Source organism: Epinephelus lanceolatus, chromosome 4 (assembly GCF_041903045.1).
Source record: "Epinephelus lanceolatus isolate andai-2023 chromosome 4, ASM4190304v1, whole genome shotgun sequence".
Lineage (NCBI taxonomy): Eukaryota > Metazoa > Chordata > Actinopteri > Perciformes > Serranidae > Epinephelus > Epinephelus lanceolatus.
The window spans coordinates 25,335,789-25,359,469 of NC_135737.1; the positions used below are offsets into that span (position 1 = coordinate 25,335,789).

The 23,681-nt window shown below is 43.0% G+C and overlaps 1 protein-coding gene across 1 annotated transcript in view; it reads left to right on the forward strand.

Annotated features, from left to right (window-relative positions):
* The first annotated feature begins 206 nt into the window (after positions 1-206).
* Positions 207-23,681, forward strand: part of LOC117259348 (uncharacterized) — a 65,540-nt gene continuing 42,065 nt past the window's right edge. The window contains exons 1-2 of the mRNA XM_033630628.2: positions 207-1,140; positions 8,554-8,886. Coding sequence (XP_033486519.1) covers positions 982-1,140; positions 8,554-8,886 — 492 coding nt within the window. The 5' untranslated portion in view covers positions 207-981. The remainder of the gene's footprint in view (positions 1,141-8,553; positions 8,887-23,681) is intronic.

Below are 23,681 nucleotides of genomic sequence, written 5' to 3' on the forward strand. Positions count from 1 at the left end.
GGAGCTTTGAAGCGAGCAAATGCCTGAAACTGGAGGAGAGGGACCTGCGAGGTTCTACAATAGGTAAAGAGGAAATAGAAAACCCACAGAGGGGAACTGAAACCGTTCAGGTTAATCCCACGTGTAAATGTGACAAAAAAAAGTGAGGAAAAAAAGTTTTGGGTTGGTCCGCAGGTTGCGCAAAGTGTACAGACAGGGAGAGGGATGAGCGCATTGGTGCGCGCTGGGAACCATCCGGACAAGGGCTGAAAGACGGATATTCCCTGCCTCAGGACACACCCTCCATGCTCTCCCTCTCTCTGTCTCTCCCTCTCATTGTTTCCCACACTGACTGTGTTGCCGCCGGGCTTCGTATCGGGTTAACAAATGACCACCCAGCCGCTTAGATGAGAAGAGCGCAAAGTGAAATCATTCCGCTGGAGAGACGCAACTTTGGTGCCTGCTTTCACGCACTCATCACGACGTGGGATGTTATGAGGTCTCTTTTTCATTTTTTGTGTGTGGCTTGATCAGGCTTGGAGAGAGACAGAAGAAGGAGAAGAGAGAGTGTGAGCTAATTGGGATGAGAGTTCAAGTGAAGTGAGCCGGCAGATTGGACCTTTAAAGCCTCTTAACGCAGGTGGTGGGAGGAATACAGCGCAAGGGGAGTGTGTTTGTGTGCCCTGTAGGTGTTTGTGTGCATGTGTCATTCCCAGTGGAAATCCACCCTGGACACAGCGGCAAGGGGGTGATCAGGTGTGTGTGTTTGTGGGTCTGTGGGTTGGGAATAAATCCAAGCTGGTTCCAAGGCAGAGGTAGTTATGGTTTCTCTGACCTGGACGCGATGAAGTGGCTCTGCGGGTGTTTCAGGGTTTAAGACCGGAGAGTAGGAGAGCTGGGCGGACGGACGGACGCAGCGAGGGAGGAGGAGGGGGACACCACCATCACCACCACCGCCGCCGCCAAAGCGCACAACACGGTCCCCAATCCTCTGACGCAGGGATGGAGAGCACAAGAGCGCACAGGCTGACTCGGGTGGATCCCAGGAACGGGAGCGGAAAGATCACCGGGAAGCCAGACATGAGGAGTGACCGACACCGTGGACACCTCCACCTGCAGCGGACTGTGATTTTTCTCGCCGCGCTCACGATACAACCACAGGTAAGCCACCGATTAAGTGCTATTTCGGGCGGCATGCCCTTAAACCTTCGTGGCGGACTTTTAACTGTGGTTAAGCCTGTATTTCTCATCACAGCTGCGTGAAAACAGTCAATAATGGAGTCCATACACACTGTCCCTTCCCTCTTTGTGCTGCCCTCATTCTGCTCCTACATGGCGCTGTGCCCACCTGTTGTTTCAGCCCGCTGGTGCCTATTATCCCACGCAACTGAAAACTACTGTGGTCGTGTTTTAGAAGCATGGGATGCAAAGATCACAGCAAAATATGTGTTTGCATACAAATATTACAGCTAAATCACATTTTCATCATTATAAATAAGTCACTATTTATTATTATAGCCTATGCCAAACAGAATATAATGAGGCAGAGAACATTAATCAAGCATAATAAGAGGTTAAAGCTGATTTAATTTTGGGTATTCAGTGCTGAATAAAACCCTAAAGTCTTCTTGAGGGACTGTGATGGCTCCTCAGTGAAATAATGGAGAATCAAAAGCACCTTAATTACGCACCACACCCCCTTATTACAGCTTCCACTTCTTGTTCGCTGGTTAATAAAGGAGTGACTGCATCTGCATTTCTCTGCATCTCCATCTTTAGCATTTGCCTGCTGGTGCATTGTCTATATATATATTTATATATTTATTTTACAATTATCAGCCACTTTCTGACTGTTCCTTATCACCTCTGTCGTTATATCCCTTGGTTGCATGGATGCAGACTTTCTTTTGTGTGTTATAAAGCTTTGTAGATTACAGCATGGTCACTGCAGCAACTTGTATAAATGCATCTGGCAAGCTGCTCATGGTATTGTGGGCATTATTGTGGCAGCATGGAAAGCTTTTGTCTCTATGCCAACATCATATCAGGCATGCATTTCCCTTTCTTTGCCCTGCGAGCTGTCAAGAAGCTGCTGGCCTGATCAGGATGTGTGACAGGACCCAGCAGTAGCAAGAACAGGCCCAGAGGTGCTCTTCAGTATGCACGTGTGTGTGACTGTGAGTGTGTGCGCGTGTTTTTTCTGAACACTGAGCTCACATCCAGCATCTGTGTCTTGGGTGTGTGTGGAGCCCGGGGCCACAGCCGAGTAAACTCCAGGGCGTGTGAATGTTGAACGTTCGGGCAGCTCTGCATGTCTCTCTCCGCACCTCTGCAACCTCTTCACAGCTGAAGAACAACACACTCCACTCCCTCCATTCTCTGACTGCACTGCAGTGAGAAACACACACTCTGGATCCACTGCTGCTGCTGGTGACTATTTATTAATGCAGGAGGCAGGAGGCCATGTTCATGAGGAGGTACCCAGTGCTGCTTAGAAATTAGTGGTTCATAAGTGAAGCTTATTGACTGTCCAGTGGTCACTTCATGTTGTCTGTTGTCCACTTTGTCATTCCCCAGGTCTCACACTGCAGCATAGTGTGAGCAGATACTGTGACAATGTGAATTTTAGCTTTGCAAAATCATTTTCAGTTTGCCAGATCCAAAAGGTAAAATTTGATTAGTTCACACTCTGTCATTAGATTTCTCTAATATGTGTCTCGCTTCAGTGGCATAAACTGTTTCCCACAAAACAGAACGTGTATTTGTTGGAGTCTTGATAAGCACTGGGGCACAAATTGGTGCATAAAAATCCACTAGAATTTAAGAAATTAAGTGTTTGATGCCAAAAATGTTCTTGCAGAGGATGCCCCAAACCTTCTACCTCATATATGTCCCCCCCAATGTTGAAACAAAACCTGTGCCCTTGCCTCCAGATCAGTTTCAGTGTGACTTGACAAGGTGTAGAGATGCTGATTGAAGTACAATAATACAGGGCTGCAATCAAGAAATATTTTATTATCAGTTAATCTGCTAAATACTGTCCATTATTACCTCTGCCAAGGAGGTTATGTTTTCGCCTGCATTAGTCTGTTTGTTTGTCTGTCTGTTTGTCTGCAAAATAACTCAAAAAGTTCTGAATGGATTTTGATTTAATTTTCAGGAAAGGTTGATAATGGGACAAGGAACAGATGATAAAATTTTGGTGGTGATCGGTTGAAGCGAAGTGGATAAAATAATTAAATGGCAGGAAATCCGAGCTGCTTAGCGAAGGTCTGCGCTCTCCGAGTGTTTTCCTAGTTTGGTCTGTAATATGTCAGAAAATAGTTTAAATGCTGACACAAGTTCACAAGTCTAAAGTGACTTCTATCAAAAGCTTGTTTTATCCGAACAATAATCCTAAACCCAAAGATACTCAGTTTATTATCATAACAGACAACGTAAAACAGGAAGTCTTCTCGTTTGGCACTTTTTTCCAACTATCTTTATTAGTTTCTACACATAAGTAAACTGTAGTCACAAAAACAGTGAAAGAAACAGGGTTCTGTGATGTCTTTAAGAACCACCATCTCACTCCCAACCATCCATTCATTTTTATTGAAAATTAACTTAAATGATTAATCGATTATTATCAAAAGTGTTTCCCATAATGTTTTCTGTTGATCATATAATAGATGAACTGAGCATTTGCAGTGACACAAAAATTGTATTTTAAAGCAGGGGTGTCAAACTCATTCTAGTTTCTGGGACTCATACAGCCCAATTTGATCTCAGATGGGCCGGACCAATGTAACCAACCTGTAAGTACCATCAGCTTCAAGTAGATTCTGTAGATGTTCATCCTTTTGCAAAACAGATAAACAGCCTGAGCTGTCTAAAGTAAAATAAGTGCAATTTCATCAGTATGTCTCAGTTTTTCCACACCCAGTCAGTCTACTTCACACTGCCATTTCACATGCACTTATCCACACATTTCCTAATACAGATTCTTTTGAGCTGAAGCTGCTCATTGAGAATATTTTGCACAACGTTCAATATCTTTAAACATGGTCACAGTAGATATTCATCAATATATCAGAGAACTGTATTCTGATCAGGGTGGAAAAGCCTCTGAAGCAGAATTTTACATGAAGTATGCATTGTTTAACTTGTGATGTTTAGGCTCAAAGAAACTCTCAGGTATACTGAGAGCAAAGTTGTGTCGATTATTGTGAGTCATCCTGACATAGTTCAAATATTTGATGTTTGTCATTCTGTTAGTTTGCTTTGTGCCTTTGGATGGTGTCGTTACAGTGTGAACTACAGTTGTCTTACTCAAACTGCAGCACTTGATACAATGAAAAACATTTTACTGAATTATTGTGATTTCCTTTAACTTTTTCTTCAACCCTGCGCTCAAAGCTCTCCTGCAGAGATGGTCTGAGCCCCAACTGTCCCTCTCCCTCTCTGTCTCCCTCTCTGTGTCTCTCTCTGGTCAGCCTGAGCGCTGAAATGCTGGTATGCAGGGAATGGCTCGGGCAGCGAGAGGAGGAGAGGAAGAAAGGAGGATGTAGAGTGATGAGCGCCACTGTATCTCCACAAGCCTTTTGATGTAGACCAGTTCACCCCCCTCTCCATCTCCCTGACCCCTCCCACCTCACCCCCTCACCCCCGCTCAGCTCAGGGACAGGGGCAGGAGAGGGACACGCAAACCAAACACAATGGGGCGACTGAGATCCTGGCCCATGTGCTGGGCAGCAGAGACATGAGAGTGTGTTGGCCGTGGTGATTTCTGTCCATGATGAAGCGCACAACACCGCGGGGGATATATGACTCTGATTCTTGGACTTAATGAGCGATCATTAAGTTCGGTGTTTGTGCGAGAATGCCAAAAAGGGGCTGTGAATTATTCAGATTTATTCATCAGTGGGGGTTTCATGGCAAACTGAGATAACAGAGGCTTCATGTTTTTGTGTCTGCAGTTGTTGCAAGAAGCCAAAGCCATTGTTTTATTCTGCTACAGTGACACACAGACAGACAGACAGGAGCACACACACACACAAACAAACATGCACGCACATACCTGACCCCGGTGCTCCGAGAATCCCAGGGGGTCTTGTTAACGGTAGTGTGTGTGTATGTCTGTGTGTATCTGTGTGCCCCCTCCACCCATCTTTAAACAGAGGGAGGGAACACAGAGAAAAGAAAGGGAGACAGATGAAAAGGAGTACGGCAACAATGCAGAGAAGAGTTGATAACCAAAGAAAAAGAAATGACAGGGTTGTTACAGCTTGTTCTCTGATAGAGAAAGAAGGGAGGGAGGAGGAGGAGGAGGAGTACCCTTAGTGTCATCGTCCCCAGGGAAGAGAGAGTGAGAAATAAGAAGGGAGTGGTGGTGGTGACACAAAGGTGGAGTGAAAGAAGAAAGAAAGATGAGAAAGTTGAGCGATAAACAACATTAAGTGGCAGTAGTGTTGTGGTGTCTGCATGATTTGGATGGAAAAATTTGATCTGGCCTCTATTGGAGGTCAGACAGAGTTGTGGTGATCAAAGTTATGTCTTGTTAGGCTATCTATATCTTACTTTTAAGGAGAAGATGTCTAAACTCACCGACAGAGTGAAGGGATTCTGGTTCTGTTCTCAGTTTACACTTAGTGTTTGGTCCTATGCAGCCGTCTGTCATTAATAGTTTTGCTGAATTAGTTCCTTTAGAGTTCATTTTAAAAAATGGTGGTTCTGCACAAAAGTTGCCAAACCATCATCCCCAAAATGGCCTTTAATTTCCTGCAAAAGCTGGAGGTTTGTGTGTCCTTACAGTGGTCATCAGTTATTTCTGATGATGACCATTAACAATAAATGAAGAAGACATGGTGAACCTTCATCTTTGCTGTCTGTCATATTTTTGTGGTCTAAATGTTTGATGTCAGGAACAATCTGACAACAATTGAGGAAGTTAGAAGAATAGTCTGTAGAAATATGCTCAATCACTTTCTTGTGGAGAGTCAGATGAGAACATTGACACTACTCACATGTCTGTACAGTAAATATGGAGCTACAGCCAGGAGATGATCAGCGTAGCTTAGCATAAAGACTGGAAACTGGGGGAAACAGCTAGCCTGGCTCTGTTTAAAAAATCTCTCCAGTAGCACGCCTAAAGCTCACTAATTACCATGTTATATCTCATTTGTTGTACAAAAACCAGAGGGTAAAAACAACAATTTATAGTTGTGTCTGATATTTTCTTTAATCACTGCTGAAAGTCTTCACATCTGCCTCTCTGCAAGAAATCTCTGGTCTCGTCTAGCCTCTGTTACACATGCTTTCATTTTTCACTGAAGGCTTCTTTCATCTGTCTTTCTGAAATACTTTCTGTCCATTTTTGTAATTTAATTGGTATCTACAACCATGTGCGCGGGAACATATTTTTTCTGAAGGGTGCTGCGCAGTGTAAACGCACCCACTTAGGTGAGACAGTTGCCAGCTGCAGAGAGCTGTTCTAGACCAACAAAAAACAAAGAAAACATCGGTGACAATTCAAGCAGCAATGGTGCCACCAATCTGGTGGGTTTTTTAAGACATCGGTGACAATTCAAGCCATGATTGTGCCACCATAAGCAGTTACTTTAAGCTAGAACAATAAGGTACAAACGTTACACATCTGTGGTTTGCAGAAGTCTACATTTCGTACATTCATTCTGATGATTTGGTCGAGGAGCTACAGGACAGCTTCTCAGATGTACTCACATCAGTGGTTTCATTATTCCAAAGAATCTGCACTCTCTCGCCTCAGACACAATTCATCTTTGGACTGCATGTGCCAAAATTTCTAATATTTCCCTTTGAATGGTGGCGGACATCAGTGTTCTGCTGACTGAAACCACTCACTTCCCCGAGGCAGATCATAATGTTACGTCCGCTCATTATTAGCTCCCATAAAACTCCATCCCAATAGATGTGCCCCCACAGTGGAAGTCCTTCCTGTCCAAGATATTTTATGGCTCTGAAAAGCAGCCCAAAAACTGTCCTGGCACATTTCTGGTCTGTCTTATTTGGTTCAGTTAGAGTGCTGCTACCGCAAATTTCTCTTCAAATTTAACATTTGTTGCCCCTGACCCTTAAACTTTGACCTCACGTGATGACTTTTTCACATCGGATTGGAATGATTTATTCAGTTTCCACAATTTAAACATGTGTTTTTATGTATTTATATTTATGACAGACACCTCAGTATATCCCATTGAAAATTCAAAACAAATATTCACATAGCCTGTGAGATATTGGTAAAATAGCCAATCATTTACAGACTGTGTTGTTCCACCCCTTGTTAATAGGGGGTACTGTAGCACCCTCAGCACCATCTACAACTTTCCTAACCAGCAAAACTCAAACATGTCCTCATTTTAAAAGCCACACCATCTTTAACTTAGCAACAATCAGTGAGCTGCAGCCTCTGCTTCCTCCACCATGAGGCCACCTGACTTTAAAGGCCCACTGTGAAGGATTTAGGGGGGTGTATTGGCAGAAATTTAATTTAAGATAATAAGTATGTTTTCTTAGTGTAGATTCACATGAAAATAAGAATTGTTGTGTTTTCATTACCTTAGAATGAGCTGTTTTAATCTACATATGGAGCGGATTCCCCTCCACAGAGTTCGCTATGTTGCACTGTCATGTTTCTACAGTAGCCCAGAACAGAAAAACCAAACACTGGCTCTTGACAGGGCCATTCATGTATTCACGTCAGCCACCATAGTTCTCCTACAAGCTTGGCATACAGGAGAGGTTTCAATTTGCAACCTCATCCGCTAGATGCCACTAAATCCAACACACTAGGCCTTTAAAGTGTGCAGCGTGCAGCATGCAGCAGGCAGCATGCTGTGACCTGAATGTTCACACAAATTTAAATTACCCTACCTGTTGACTTTATGCATACTGCTGTAAAGCATTAGCCTGAGTGTCAGACTGAAGCTCCCAGAACCTTCAGTCTGACATGGCTTCCATTGAAGGCGATTTACAAGGGGGAGAGAATTTGATTTTTCCCTAACCAATCAGTAGAGATCAATGACTCACCCAGAATCTGACGTCATTAGTATCCATGCCTCGGGGGTGCCGAAAACAAGCGCACATTGCCCGTTTAAAATGTCTCCGTCGTTGTGCACGCCCAGCTGCATCGCCGTTAAATCCAGTTTAGCAGCTTCCTTAATTTGGTCCTCCATTAACGCGAGTAGTGGCAAAATACCTCAATAGGATCGTTAATGTGGTCTGTAGGATCTGTAGCGGTCGCCATTGTTGCTATCCTCACCAGTTACTCACCGGCGCACAGCTTGACATCAGCGTGGCGCTGATTGGCTAATCGCTAGACCCGCCCACACCCCCAGTGTTCATTGGTCCTTCCATCATTTGGACGAGATAAAGCGCAAATTCATTGCAGTATGCCAGACCAGAGATGCAAGCCTACTCAGTTGAGTGGGCGGGGTCTCTGGTCTGGAACCAGGCTAGTAAAGCATATAACTGCTCATCTTTCCATGCACTGTGCCTATTTAGTAACCAACAATGTTAACTCTCTCTTTCCCACCCTTCTCCTCTCTCTGGACTCAGGCTGTGTGTGCAGTCGGGATGTTTGAGCTTCAGATCCATCACTTCCAAAACCCGCTTGGACTTCTGCAGACTGGAGACTGCTGCGACCTCCAGGCCAGTGGGGGGCAGCGCTGCTCTGCCAGGGACCAATGTGACACTTTCTTCCAAGCCTGCCTTAAGGAGTACCAGGCCCGGGTTGTCCCAACCGGAGCCTGCACCTTCGGATCGGGCAGCACAGGGATCCTGGGTGGAAACTCCCAGTCGCTTCGCCACCGAGGACACGAGGCAGGAGGAGGAGGAGGAGAGGATGGGACTAATGGACACATTGTCATTCCCTTCAAATACGCATGGCCAGTAAGTACAGGGGCAATGCTGGTGATCAGTATGGTTACCAAGGGAACAGGCTAAGCTTCAAGTACAACAATACACTCAAACTGAGGCTAGAGTGGAATAACAATGATGAGTTCAGAGTCACATGCTTTTACACCTTTTCTCTCCTCTTGTGTGCGGCTGAAAGTACTGGAGAGCTGGGCGACAAATTAAACACAATAACAAAAACCCCTTTTAAAAAAATACTACATGGTATAATTTTATAATCACAGTATCTGTTTAGGTATGGGAATATCCTCCTGTTAAACTAACTAGTTAATGTACATCACAGTGAATTTCAGTAATCCTTTATGGAGACATTTTATTTTTAAGTGACTGCTTTGATTCGTAGTGTTAATTCAGACAATGAAATTATAGCAGAAGTGGGGCAACTTGCCCTAAACAAAGAGTAACTTCACAAAGAGTCAATACAATTTGTCCCAATCCTACTGGGGAGAAAACAGAGGCACTATTTCACACAGCATTCACCATATATTTAACGAGGCTGGCTATGTTTTAAACGCATAGCTTGCAACCAAGAACTGAAATTTTACTTTGACCAAAACTTTGATTAACAACCAAATACCCTTAAATCTAAATACATTCCCAACTTTAGCTGTACTTTGTGTTTAGTGTTAATTAGCAAATGTCAACACACGTTAACTAAGATGGTGGTAAATATTATGAGCTACATGTTAGCATCCCAACTATTGTGTCACCTCACGTGGTCTTTGTCACAGCTAGGAAGTTGCACCTGAACAACCTGAATTTATCGTTCAAAAAGAGAAACCGTAAGACGGACAGGACAGATTAAGGACGCTAGTTAACCAGTTAGCACATTAACAACACAAGCTGATGTTGAAAGAACAAAGAATGTTTACTGTAAACTAGCGAACAATTACGATTACAAAATTTTTCTGCTAAAGAAATCTAAGGCTAAAACAACAAGTTTCTTTTGACCTCACCCCCTCTTGACTTAAGTCATTTGTTTGCTTTCCTCACTTCTCTTTCTCTTCCTGTCCACTGAACAAAACTGCCACAGCACCTGGCCTGGTCAGACCCCGATTTAACATGCCAAATTGGCCAAAAATAAGCCGACAAGGGCTGACTAGTGCCAACAGTGAAGGACACACCACAAAAACAAGAGCAACAGACACTCATCTGCGGCCCAACATTAACCAATGGACAACCACCGGCTTGGTGTGTCAGGGACTATAGCATATAGCTCAAGGCAACACTGTGCCATTACAATGATGCATTTTCATATAGTTGGTCTCTAAAACCCTTCAAATTAAACAATTTGAGAAGGGAAACTATCTTTTTTTTTACACTGAGGCCAGAACTGTTATCAGGTAGACCTTAATATAAAATGTCAGAAGCCATAAAGGTTGGAAACTGTTTCGACAATCACATACAGCAATAGATGATAAAAGACATTACACCACAACTATATTTTAGAGTCTCATTTATAGTTTGATACTCACTATGTGCTACTACACAATAATGTTTCTCCCTCCTTCCACAGAGTCACATTTTTTCTTTCCTCTGCGCCTTTCTCTTTCTCCCTCCTTTCCTCCATCCATCCTGAACTTTCTGCACTCAAACTTTTGGTCTTTTCGTTTCCTCCTTCGGGGTGTATCGAACAACCTGCGTCTCGATCACACATCACGCTGCCGGCTGCTCCATCTTGCATCCTCATTAAAGAGCAGACCAATTAATCTGCCATTAACACAACAGTGAGCGAGTGTGGCCGAGTAGGAGATATCGATTATTCAATCCACCTTACTCTTTCCTCCTCCATTCCTCCCTCTCTCTCCCTTTCTTTATTTCTTTTCCAATTATGTAGAAAAAAACTGAAAAAAAAACCCTCAAAGATTAGTAAGCAGGATTAAAGGAGTTTTTCCCCCTCACCACACAAATTAATGTGTATTAGCCCCTATAATTGACTATCTGTCTACTATGCATCGTGCTTTACTCTTAAATATGTATAATTAACACACATTATGATGCGTTAGATTGGAAATCATCAGTCGAGTAAGTATTTTGATAATCTTTTAAGGTTTAGGCAAAAACGCCCCACTTTTAGTTCAGTGTCACATGTGTTTGAGACGAAATGATCATACAACTGGATAAATGAGACTTGGATTATCAGTTGTGTAAGAGTTTGTAAATGGATCTTTTGGTATAGTTTCACTGTTGTTAGCAACGTACCCTCATACAACAGTTCATATGATATCCTATGAAAATGGACACTAAATGGTTCATATGATATCCTACGAATTGGCGCCCCATGAATGGCTTACGTACTCAACGTAAAGTTACACACTTTCAGAAGTTAGGTTTAGGAGAGTAAAGTTACTGTAATTAGGTTCAGGAAAAGAAACATGGTGACGATGTACCTTAAAATGACTCAAAGTCCACTCAAAGTCTGGTTCCGAACACCGGTCTCCTTTGGAAGGTCACGGGGGAATGTCTTTATGATCCATTCATGGCCCCAACCTTCTTCCCTGTGGGACCTCTTCCTGCTTTATTCTTTACTCCCATCAGTGCATTGGTCACATGATCACAGCCTTCCAAAATAGGTGGGCTATGCACGGATTACTGGCTCATCATCAAAATAAGGTGCGACCCTAATATGTGTATCCCATCATTTCACACGCCTTGGGGTTTCTTTGAGCCCTGAAATACCCACAAGGTCAGGAAAGTGAGAAGCAGTAACAAATATACTCTTAAAGCAGAGCTCTTAAAGTCTAAAAATCCATCAGTCCATCCCTCCATCATCACACATTAGTCGTGTCTTTCCTTGAGTCTTTATTTCAGCAATTAATGTGTGTTTATCAATAAAACCAGAGTTAGAGAAAATCCCTTTAAGAGCGGCTTGGCAAGGACACCAAGGAGTGAGCCACGATTTTTCAAGGGATTGCAGAGGTTTCTTCGTTTTTCCTCCTGCGGTCTTTTCTTCCTTTCTTTTAGCCTTTGATCGCTCTCAGCATGGCTGCCGTCTGTCTCATAATGAAAGGATAACAGAAATGGCAACAAAAGACCTTATGGCTGTAATTTGATTAATTTCATGTTATAATAATGTTTCTAATATGACACAAAACCCAGGTGAAGCTCCAGCGTGACACACACACACCTTATGTATCCACGCTGACCTGAGCACACACTCACAAGAATGTAACATGCAGTTGGCTTAGGTTTCTTCTTGATTAGTATCAGCCCATTTACCTGTGAGACTCTCTGTCCCAGAGCCAATTATCTTCCCTTATCTGTGTACAGTTTGCTTTTGTGTGCGCTTCTGTGTGTGCTGTGTATGTAATGCGTGTGTGTGTCACACTTTTTCTTCCTGTGTGTTGGGGAGGTGTGTGATTGGCAGGTACAGGAGTGTGAGAAAGTTCTCCGTCAGAAAGCCTACCTGGATCAGTTTCAGGGCTGGGCTGCAGGGAGAGAGGGAGGGAGCTGGGACACACAGTGGCAACGTCAGTGCATTTGGGGCTGAAAGGCTCGCTTTATCTGGCCATCTCTGGGAGGTGGAGGAGGGGGAGGGAGGGAGAGTGGGAGAGTGATCCCCCTGCCCCAGGTGAGGGGATGAACAGGTGAGCGTAGTCATTATGAGGAAAGGTGAGCTCTCTCTGTCCCTTGCCCTCCCTCGCTTGGTCTTTCTTTCTTTTTCCCGCTAATCTCCTCGGGGAGATGTGTGCTGTCGAATGTGTGTGTTTCTGTGTTTGCTTATGAATGCGAACAAAGTTGTAATTTGTTGTGTTGTGTTTGTTTTGCGTATAATGTTATCAAGATTGCAGGGAGGGGGTTTCATCCCTGTAAGTCTGTGCAGTGATTGCTCTGGTTAAAGCTCCGGCCGTCTGCTGATGTCTCACTTTTTTTAAACGACTGATTTTATCCAAGTTTCCGTGACATCTAGTACAGATAAAATAGGATTAAATACCAAACAAAAGATCCAGGACCTTGTCTAAGACAACAGGGGAAGGACAGGAGGAGCAAAGGAGCGTTGTACTAATGACAGATAATGGTACTAATTTGTGCATGTAGAAGCACTTTATTTTGAAAATTAGAAATGTATAGAGCTGGGAATTGGTAAGATTTTGTTGACACCAATGCCATTATCGAGTCTGCTTATTGATCCGACTCTTTATCGATTCCCTTATTAACTCCTGATCAATTTTCTGTGTGGGGAAAACAGTAGCCCCAGAAAGGTTTTTCAGCATCTGAACACAGTGATGAAACTGAGTAGAGAAAAGGCATGCATGTGATATTTAGGATATTCAGGATATTTACCCTCAGTTATGGATGTGCTAATTGGTTGGAAAGCAGTGGCACTCATGTGTAGAGAGTCAAATACATGCCATTCCTGGTCTTTAGGCCCATGTTGTGGAGAAAGATGTTTCAGCATATTGCTGGTGTTTCCGTCCTCACTTGCTTTATAATTTTACAGGCTGTTGTCATCTGTCTTCGTGAAATTAAGCCACACTCATTTTTCTTCCTCTCCATCACGACTACTTCTTGTTAGACATGTTAGATGTTGTATGAGAAGATTGGCACCACTCTCATGTCTGTGCATCTAGTATGAAGCTACAGCCTGCAGCTAAGAAAAAGCTTACGTAGCTCTGTCCAAGGTTTAAACATTGGCCACACAAACTAACATGTTTTGGGCTACTTTGTCTGTTTGATCCATAAAAAACACATGTAAAAACAATTTGGAACAATTCATGAAGTCATGTCTTCCCTGACACATAGGCCGAGCTCCCAACCCAGTCGCCAGAAAAAAATGTTGGCATTGAACGTTTCTCCAAACCACAGATACGTTACATTTAAAAACTTTGTACATATCATATCATTGTTTGTAAACTTTCATTTTACGAAAACCATGAGCACCAGGGAAGACCGTAATTCATTTAGATTTACTGGCATGACGATAAAAGAAATGGCGACTCCCTTCCTCTGAATCTGATTAATTCCTCGATTACCTGGCAAGTTATTTATACTCTGTTAGTCCGTAAGGTTCCACTGATCAAAAGAATCAAAGGGGTTTTTCATAAAAATGAATCCAAGTTGTCAATATTGTTTTGACAGGATAAAGTGGTGTTGGGTTGGCATGTTGGGTGCCGTTATCCTCAAGGCAAGCACTGTAAAAAGTGCCATAACACTCCCTCTCTCTGATGCCGTCTGTCAGAGCTAGGCTATTTTTTATTCAAGTATTATTCATACTATTTCAAATAAACAATCTGATTGTCTTTTCCCATCTTTGCTAAGCAACAGTTTTGCGTAAAAAGAATTTAAGGCCTCTCCAATATAGACGCCTGTCCCAAATATAAGCTTCAGTGCTTTAAGCAAATAATAGCCCGGGCTACTAATTGAAGTTTTACAGTAGTATATGAGCCATCTATGTCAGCGGGAGGTGAAGAGGATGGTGGATGATGTGTCACCTAGCCAAGGTGCCTGCCAGGCTGTAGACCATCGTTTGAGACCAACCGAAAAAATAAAAACAAAAAACGGTTTATTCAGTAAGTCACTGCTTTATTCGCAGCAGCTTATTAGGCGCTAAATGTGGGTATTTTGTGGCACTACAAAACAGGCCCAAAAAGTAGTTGTTTTTTATTGCGACACCGCTGCTTTTCCAGCCATTATTGCACTCTCCAAATGGGGCATTTTACACCAGATCTCTACCTTTTTTAAGATGAATTTTTAGACTTTTTTGGCCCTTATTAGATTAGAATGGGACACCATGCAGTAAGGGGCCACAGTACAGACTCAAACAGTGCCGCAACTGAAACACTAAGGCCCCCACCGCAGCTAACCCGAGTGACTGTGCTGCACATTATCCACAGTGTTTCTGAAATGTGAAGTTTTAAGGTGTACGGTACATAAAAATGTGCACATGTAACATATCTGTGGTTTGCAGAAACGTCCAATGTCAACATTTTTTTGTGGTGATCGGGTTGGGAGTTAGGCCTTTGTGTCAGGGAAGACATGCTTGGGAGGGTGTTTTTGTCACTGCCTCTAAACCACATATTGTCATCTTTAGATTTCTGTTTGTGCACAGAATAAACAAAAAGATACATCGTGTTAATTAAGCTTTGTGGGTGCTGGTGGGTGTCTTTGTGCTCAGCTCGAGCTCCGCACTTAAATGCAGGTAAATCATGCTGTCAATGGATTCATATGAAAACTAGAATGACAGAGGATATTTCATCATGTCTCTGCTGCTTTCCTTGTCCAGATTTTTGCTTTGCCTCCTGGTCATCACTAATCTTGTGGATTGTCTTAGGGACGTGGCTTCATTTTGACCCCAGTGTTAGAATTGCAGACACTCAGCGGTCTGGGATGTTTTAGCTGCGGCGCCTCTGCTGAGATGGGAAAAGTTCAAAGACTTCATAAATGCGAGGTCATTTCTTTAAGCTGTCTCTCTGTTGGTGGTTTCACTGTTGAATCTGTTTGGATGACGATGGGAAACAGAGCGAATTGCCCACAGAGAGTTTGTCCCTGATGAATCTGTCTGTCTGATGTAAGTGGGAACAAGTCAGTGAATGGATCAGGAGGATGAATGAAAAGCTAAAGAGACGGCAAAGCTGGCTGGTACCCAGAAGTAAAGATCAGGTGGTGCTTATTCCTCTATATGTATAGATACACCATAATGCTGCTGCTTACCAGACATTGTGGGAACTGAATCTGATGTTTCCTGACCTTTGTCACCCAGAAGTATTTCATCAGGGTCTGGTTAAGGTCTACTCTTTTGTGAAAACGACCTGTGACAAATGACAGTATGACAGGTGCTATAGAAATACTGTTAATGTGAAGTGAATGGAGTGAAGTCCCCACCGTTTATAATCCTTATGTCAAGTGTTAAAGCTCATTCATGGTCAGGTTCGCTGCCAGAGGCCATAGCTGACTGTTCCTGGGAAAGACTCACATTGCCTTGTCTCTTGTCACTCCTGTTTAATGTATCATGTACGTTTGCATAGATATGACTTTGATATATGTTTTATTATCACAAACTGAGCAAAATGCTAATCCAGGAAGCACATTCAGAGCAGGAGGAAGAGAAACACAGTCCATAGACATCTCATTTTGCTCTGATGTTTAGTATCCATACTCAAAGAGGAATGGGAGCCAGAATACTCAGATTCTTTTTTCTGAAATGTTTGTGTTAGTGCTACATAATAATAGGTTCTGTCCTGGTGGCCAAGTAAGTGTGTTACTACAGTTAACTGTAAACGTCTCCAGTTTAGGGAGAGCGGGGCCTGTGGGGATGATGCCTTTTTAGCAAGTCAGAGAGTAGCTATGCCTGTGTCATTCACCTCTTGCTTAACCACTCCCTCTTTACTTTCAACATCAAAATGGAGACCTTCTGACTATTCCTCATATTTTATTCACAGTTCTAATATTTATAGCGTGTAAGCAAATTATTGTCTTCTAACCATACTGTTTTTAGTTATGCCACAGACAAAATTGTTTATAGTTCCTACCTTGTTACAAATCAACAAAAACATATACTTTCACAGCTCCACCTTTTAGTACCAGATCTGTGTGCTAGGTACCCCAAAAGAGGGGTGACCAAAAATAGGGACCATCCACAACATTTCACAGTGGAACAAAAAACCGGGCTTAACACCTGGTATTAACACACGTCTCAAGTGATCTGATCACAGGTGGATAGAGCTATATACACATTGTGATGTGATTACTCAAACCACTTGGGGAGATGGTCAGGGATGCATTTGACCACATATCTTTTGTAGTATAAACACTAACGCTGTCCTGATATCTCTGACAAGGACAACGTCATCGGTGCAAAATGGGGTAGCTGTTTTGGGGACACTGTGCTAATGCTCTATAACTGTATGACCATCCATTGTTTTGCCTTATGGAAACATGTTGAATTCTGCTGACAGCGATATCGCCAGCTGTGTTGACACAACTGCTAACATGAGTAGCAAGCATGCTGCAGTGCAGCTAGCAGAAGTGTGGACATAATAACTCTGCACGGGGCAGAAACAAAATCTGAACACAAGTGATCAGCTGGAGATGCATGGATATAGATAGATAGATAGATAGATAGATAGATAGATAGATAGGAATACTCCATATCTCGGTAATTTATAACAACAAACAAACAAAAAAACAAGTGACATTATAAATACCTTGAAATACTTGAGTAAATGTACTTTTCCATCACTGGCTGGGATTTTTCGCATGTCTGTGTCTGTCTGTGTCTGTCTATACTGACAATGAGTCAGTGAAGACAATAATGCAACAAAGACAACTTAAAATAAAAGCTGCAACCCATAATATTAAACTCAAATTAAACTCCACAAATAGTGGCTTTTCAAGAAAAAGTGGTCAGTTTTCACTGGAAGCATTTAACTGTTTTACCAAAGAAATACAATATAGCAATAGATAAGTGAAGATAATTGTTCAGAGCGAGGTCTGCAGAGTATCCACAATAATCGTGACATTGTTTCTGAAAAGGCGTATTGTTGTTGGGTTTCTTCAAGTGTCGTTTGTTGAAGCTTTGAACACCACAATTTACATTCCTCTGACTCGTATTGGCAGATGTGTTAGAGGCAGATAACTGAAAACCTCGACACATAAAATCTAAATCAAGCAGTGCGTGGCTCTGCAGCAGGAGGAGTGAATGAATTTTTTTTTTTCCTTGTAATTTCGTAGAAGCTATCTGCACTTGCATTTAGGTTAACAAAGCACTTCCTCCTCAGTGAAATTCTTTCAGTCAGCCTCTCTTCGCAGAGCTCCGGGTTCAACATGCAAAGTGCGGCCGTCATGCAAATATGTTCAGGTCTAGCTGCTGTGAGCCTCCCATCAGTCTCTGTCTGCTCTACTGTTATTCTACTGCCTTTATCTTCCTTTTTTATTATGTAGAAAAGCTGAAGTGACCTCATTAAAAGTAAACAATGGTGGAGGAAGTGCCCAGAGCCTTAATTTCAGTAAAAGCAACAATACAACAATATAAAACAATATCATATTTCAAGTAAAAGCACAGAAGTATCATCAGGATGATACACTTACAGTATCAAACTTAAACTTGCCTCTGTGGCTGATATATTGTTATATATTATGAGATAGTTGATACTCATGCATCAGTGCATATATATGTAGTATTTTATTTCTGTAGGCGGTTGAGGTGGAGCGATTTTTAATTACTTTACATGGTTCAGTGGTTCAGTCCAGAGTGTCAAAAGATAAATCTGAGGGGGCCTGAGAAGATTAAGATTTATATTCATTTTTTCGTCTTTGCTGTTTGTATTAAAAAAATTTTTAATATTTTTTCTTAATTAGGCCTCAAACAGTGATTTGAATTAAACCATCTGAGATGTTCAGAGGGTAAAATGTCTCTTTGGTGAAACTACAAACAATTCATTAACATCTGGACTATGACAATAGCCCCCGAGTGCACACACTCAGAGCTAATGTGTAAGTTAGTGAGCTTTAGGTATGCAAGTTGAAGGATTTTGTTACCTTTGAACAGACCTGGGCTCCCCTGGTTCCAGCCTTTATGCTAAGCCAGAGATTGCCAATAGGGCCACTACATCCATGCCAGCGTGATTTTAGATAGCATGCTGGCGTCTTGGAAGCAAAAGAAGCACGACGGGTGTGATGTGTAACACAACAATGTCTGGTTTGATCTATAAGGTACACATTGGCAAAGCTTTTTAAACAATAACTTTGGCATAACATGGCAATAACATCACTTATCATCCCTGTTACATGGCGGGCGGTTGATCTCGTCCTCTACTCGGTTGCTAAGGAGCTCCTGGACCTTATTGTCTCCCCATTTTGCAGACATTTTTGGCTGCTGTTCTTCTTTGAGTTAGCTGCTAACAACTGCCAGCTACTTTTAAATCTCCCAGTGTTGGATTGCAAACATAACACGTTTTCATAACGTCACACCTGTCCCATTCATGGTCCCATCCTGCCAACTGTCCCTTCTATACACTCATTGGTTCTGCACTGTTATGGCCTTCACTCCCACTTTAAAGGCAAGACAACTCTACCCCCCCCCCCTCCTTACACGAACGTACCGTTTATAAAGAATGGTGAGGCTGTGCCACCTTCCCACCTTGAACAGGAGTGTAAAGGGGGCTGTCTGCTGGCTGTAGCTTAATATTTAGCATACACACATGAGAGTGGTGTCAATCTTATCATCTAACTCTAGGCAACAAAGCAAATAAGTGTATTTCCCAAAGTGTCAAACTTTTATTTAATATCCCTCACTGAAATTAAGTGATGTAGAAGTATGAAGTAGCATAAAATGAAAATACTCGAGTACCTCTGAATTTCACTTCAAGGTGGAGTCAGTGATTCTGGAGAAAGATATTCCCTGTGGAGTTCAGCATGATAGCATGAGCCAGGTTTACTGTCCCTCTTGCTCCCTTTGCCTTTCTTAATATATCCAAGGCTTTTCCCCTGTCCTGTGCTCGAGCACGGCATGACAGAGTTGTTTGTTTCTGATTTACAGAGCCAGGGCTTTGTATGAACATCAGATTTTCTTTTCAGCACACATACAGAACAGACAGCGGGCAGGCTGTGAGGAGATGTTCACTGAATTTGACACAAAGTGTAGTGGATTAAAATCTCTGACTGCACATTTAAATACTGGATTGAGTAACTTCTAATCACTGAAACAGATCAGAGGAGACTCTATTCCATCATATAGGCAAGGACACACACACACACACACTCTGACACACACATGTGGTTGTAACCTGTGCATTCCTGCTGTGTGGGAGCCGAACAGGGGGAAGTCAGTGAAGAGAAACGAAAGGAGAGGAGAATAGTTGGAGCTTTCTTTCTCTCCCGAGTCTCTCTTTCACTCTTTCTCCTGCTGTCGTTTGTTCCTCTCCTCTCTTTTGTCCCCTAATTGACTCTCCTATGCAGCCTTGCATACCTGCATGTACGCTGATACTGTTGTGCACATCGTTTGTACACACAACCCTGCAGGCTTGCACATAGACACACACACACACTTTGTGACTCACCCAAACACAGATCACAAATTCATCAGCCAACACACACAAAAAACACAACGGAGGTTAATTCCATCGGGATGTGGAGCTTGTGTTTTTTAGAGATAAGTTAATAACTCGGGGGTAAACGTCTCAAGGGAAGTGTGTTTTAATGATTTCATTTGTGTGCAAATTGGATTGAGGGTAGGAGTCTCTTTATTAGGAGAGAAAAGAAGCAAAGGAAGCTTGATTTACATGATCGCAGTGAAATTACAGTCTGTGGATGTCATTGTGTGTCATTGAATGCAGATCGCAGGTGTACAATCGTTTGTACCCAGGTGTAATCACAGCAAATAGTTGACTGTCTGTGCCATCGATCTCTTTCTCTTCTGTCATATCTCCTTACCCTCCTTCCTCGACTGTCTCCCACACACACCCTCCAACACTGTCTGTCTCTCTCATTGTAAACCTTTTGTTCTCAGTGTCACTGCCCTCCAGTGATGTTCAGCCACATCACGTCCCGGTGGATTACACAGAGCAGGCAGAGATACAGTAAAGCTGTCATAAATCCTCCCTCTTCTCTCCGCGGCGTCTTGTGTTGCCCGAAGCTTGACGGGAGCAACCACAAACATTTTTTGAGCCATCACATTGTGAAACATATTCTGACCAGAGTCCTCAGTAATGATCCCAACCCAGTCCCACGATGCTTCTCCAGCTCTGGTCTGTCATTCCCGTCCACTGAGATACACATTGTCCTCACTTACTGTATACTTAACTTACATAGTGTGTCTCATTATCACATTATAATCCTGCGCTCTTGTTTCCGTCCGTCTGATGGGTTTATGATTCCCACTTCACTCCACCCGTCATAACAGGAAAGCCATTTAATCCTCTATATGTTGCTGACTTTATGTAAATAATACATCCAGCCATCCACCCAGCCAGCCAGCCAGCCAGCCAGCCAGCCATCCAGCCAGCCAGCCAGCCAGCCAGCCATCCAGCCAGCCAGCCAGCCAGCCATCCAGCCAGCCAGCCAGCCAGCCAGCCATCCATCCATCCATACATCCATCTAAACTGGGTGGTGTTTGCATGCACGTAACTTTCATTCCACTATTGTTCTTCAGTATTTTTCTGACTATCTTTCTCCCACCTAAGTTTAGGGGAGTTGTCGTGGGATACTGACCACCACATTTCTTATAGCAGAAGTGTTGTAGCAACCCAGTGTCACTCCCAACTCATCAAATACTGACATTTGGTCAGTTCCCCTTGGCGTCTGGCACTGGTTATCTGCTGAGTGCTCCACCGTCCGTCAACACCCACTGGCTGCGTTTGCTGTGCGCAGCGGTGCAGCTCCGCTGGAAGACGTCGCGGTGCACCTCCATAATTAATATCTCCTCATCCATGGTGTCAGCGGGGTGAAATGCCTTTAGCGGCGCAATGAGATGCTCTGGGTGGCAGCATTTTTTGACACTCTGAGCAACTAACATAGAATAAAGAGCGAGACAGTCTGCATACGGCAGCTGGGAGGGGAGGTGGATAGGTCAAACAAACTCCAGACTTTCACCCAGGAGCCCGCTGTTTATGTCCCATGTGAAACCAAAAGTCTATCCTGTTATTCAGATAACAATGTAGTGCACTAGTATGTGTAGCATACCACGCTAGTCATGTATGAATATGACATATGTGACGTGATGTTACAATATGGCTGTAACAAGCATACTTATTTTAATCCAAACCTACATGAGAGACTGCATGCTGGAGGGGTACCTAGAGTGTTATAGTTTGACGTGTAGAGCCACTACCATTGACCAAGCGTCAGTATTTGTCAAGTTGGGAGAGAGAATGTGTTGGTTATAGTAAGGTTTGTACAGTGGCCAGCACGGGTAAACACGTTATGACGATCCAAAACATTTCTATCAGCTAAAATGTGCTGCAGCTTCAGAAGCAATTACAATTAAAAAAAACATACGAAAATCCAAAATAAATACAATGGAAACATGCTGCAAATTAACAAAAACAAACAAACAAAAAAAATCAGCAAACATGCGGCAAATACAGAAATAATTTAAAGTAAAAAAAACAAATGTAGTAGAAAAAATGCTGTCCATCCAGTCACCGCAATGGAAGTCCACCAGACCTATGGGGGCTACATAAATCTGTTGTTCTTCCATAACATATAAAGACAAAGGCCAAGTGCAAAAAAGAATACGTATCAAAAACAAACACTTTCTGATCTGGTCGTCTCTCTCTCTCTCGGGACAAATATCAAGCTGCTTTACTTGACTTTGCATTGTGTCTGTATTGGCAGGGTTTGCTGTTTATGTATTTGTTTTGACTTTCTGCAGCACATCTTTTAATTTGCAGCACATTTCTGTCATTGCTAAAGCTTTAGCATGTCTCTCCAAATGGAAATTTGACCTTTTGTGTCGGCCATTGTAGGTTTGGATTTCAGGGCCACAAGGAGGCAGTGCCTGAGCTGGAGATGTTTCCAGAAATGTGAAATTTGCTGGATTGTATGAGATCCCTTAAATATAGGTTCCTCCCTTGACCCACTGGTCACTTTACTCATTTTTCTATTTACTTGGGGAGATTTGTGTGTCAAGACTTAAGAAATCTGAGCACACACACACACACACACACACTGTTAACACATTATTTTGCAGACACACACCACTCCCTGACTTCTCTCCCTGTAAGTGCAGCTGTGGATGTGAAGCATCCAGACAAGGTAATTTCCTGCGGAAGTCGGAGACGAGGAGGAGGAGGGGGGGTTAGGAGGGGATGAGGGCAGCCGGTCTGGGTTGCGATGGGTGATTAGAGGGAGGGGTGGAAGTTGGTACAAAGAGTTGAGATTAATGAACAAAAGGGTAAAGTTGATGTAAGCGCTGTGTAGGGGAGTGAAGAAGAAGGAAGTGAGAGTTGGGTGGTCAGCGGATGATCTCAGTGTGGGGCACAGGTGTTTTGGGTGGGGGTGCAGATGTAGACGGAGGTGCGTGTGTCATAACGGCTTACTCACCCTACTGAGACAGTCATAAGCAGCAGGAGGTAAAGGAGGGGAGAGATGGCTGGGAGAACAGGATGGAGATGGGGCAGGGCGACATGGAGGATGAGGGCACGTCATGTCAAGAGGCCTCTGTTGTTCCACAGCTTTTGAAGCAGCCGCATAGTTCAGTTTAAGTCAATTAACTCTGCAGGAATGTGACTGTCGGACAGACAGAGAGAGAGCGAGGACGTAGAGAGAGACAGACAGTGGGGGAAAACAACTAAGTACATTTATTCAAGTACAGTTTTAGGTACTTTACACAAGTATTTCCATTACATGCGGATACATTTCAGAGGGAAATATTGCACCTTTTAGTGCACTACATAATCTTTATGGGCTGTTTTTGGGGTTGTTGCAGAAAGAACTATACTACACTAACGTTATCACTACCCATGCACCTTTAGTCTAACTCACCTTGATTCTTCAAGCAATAGATCTGATGCGACAGTTTCTGTCTTGATAATTTGTCTCATCTACTGAAAACACTTCTCAGCCATTCTTCTGGCATTTCTGGGGGCAGAGAAGTGTTTGTTAATTGATGTTGTTGGTGTCCCATTACAACAGTATACCCCTGCTGTCGTGCAGAACATCAGGGACTTGCCCTGCACAGTCTTAAGCAGTTATTCTGGTTGATAGATGTGTTATATTTGTGTGCATGTCTGCATCTTCATAACCAGAAACAAGGAAGTGAGTCAAGTGACATTGTTTGAGGGGACTGCAGTGATTGATGAAACTCGTGGGAAACTACCACAACTGGTCAAATG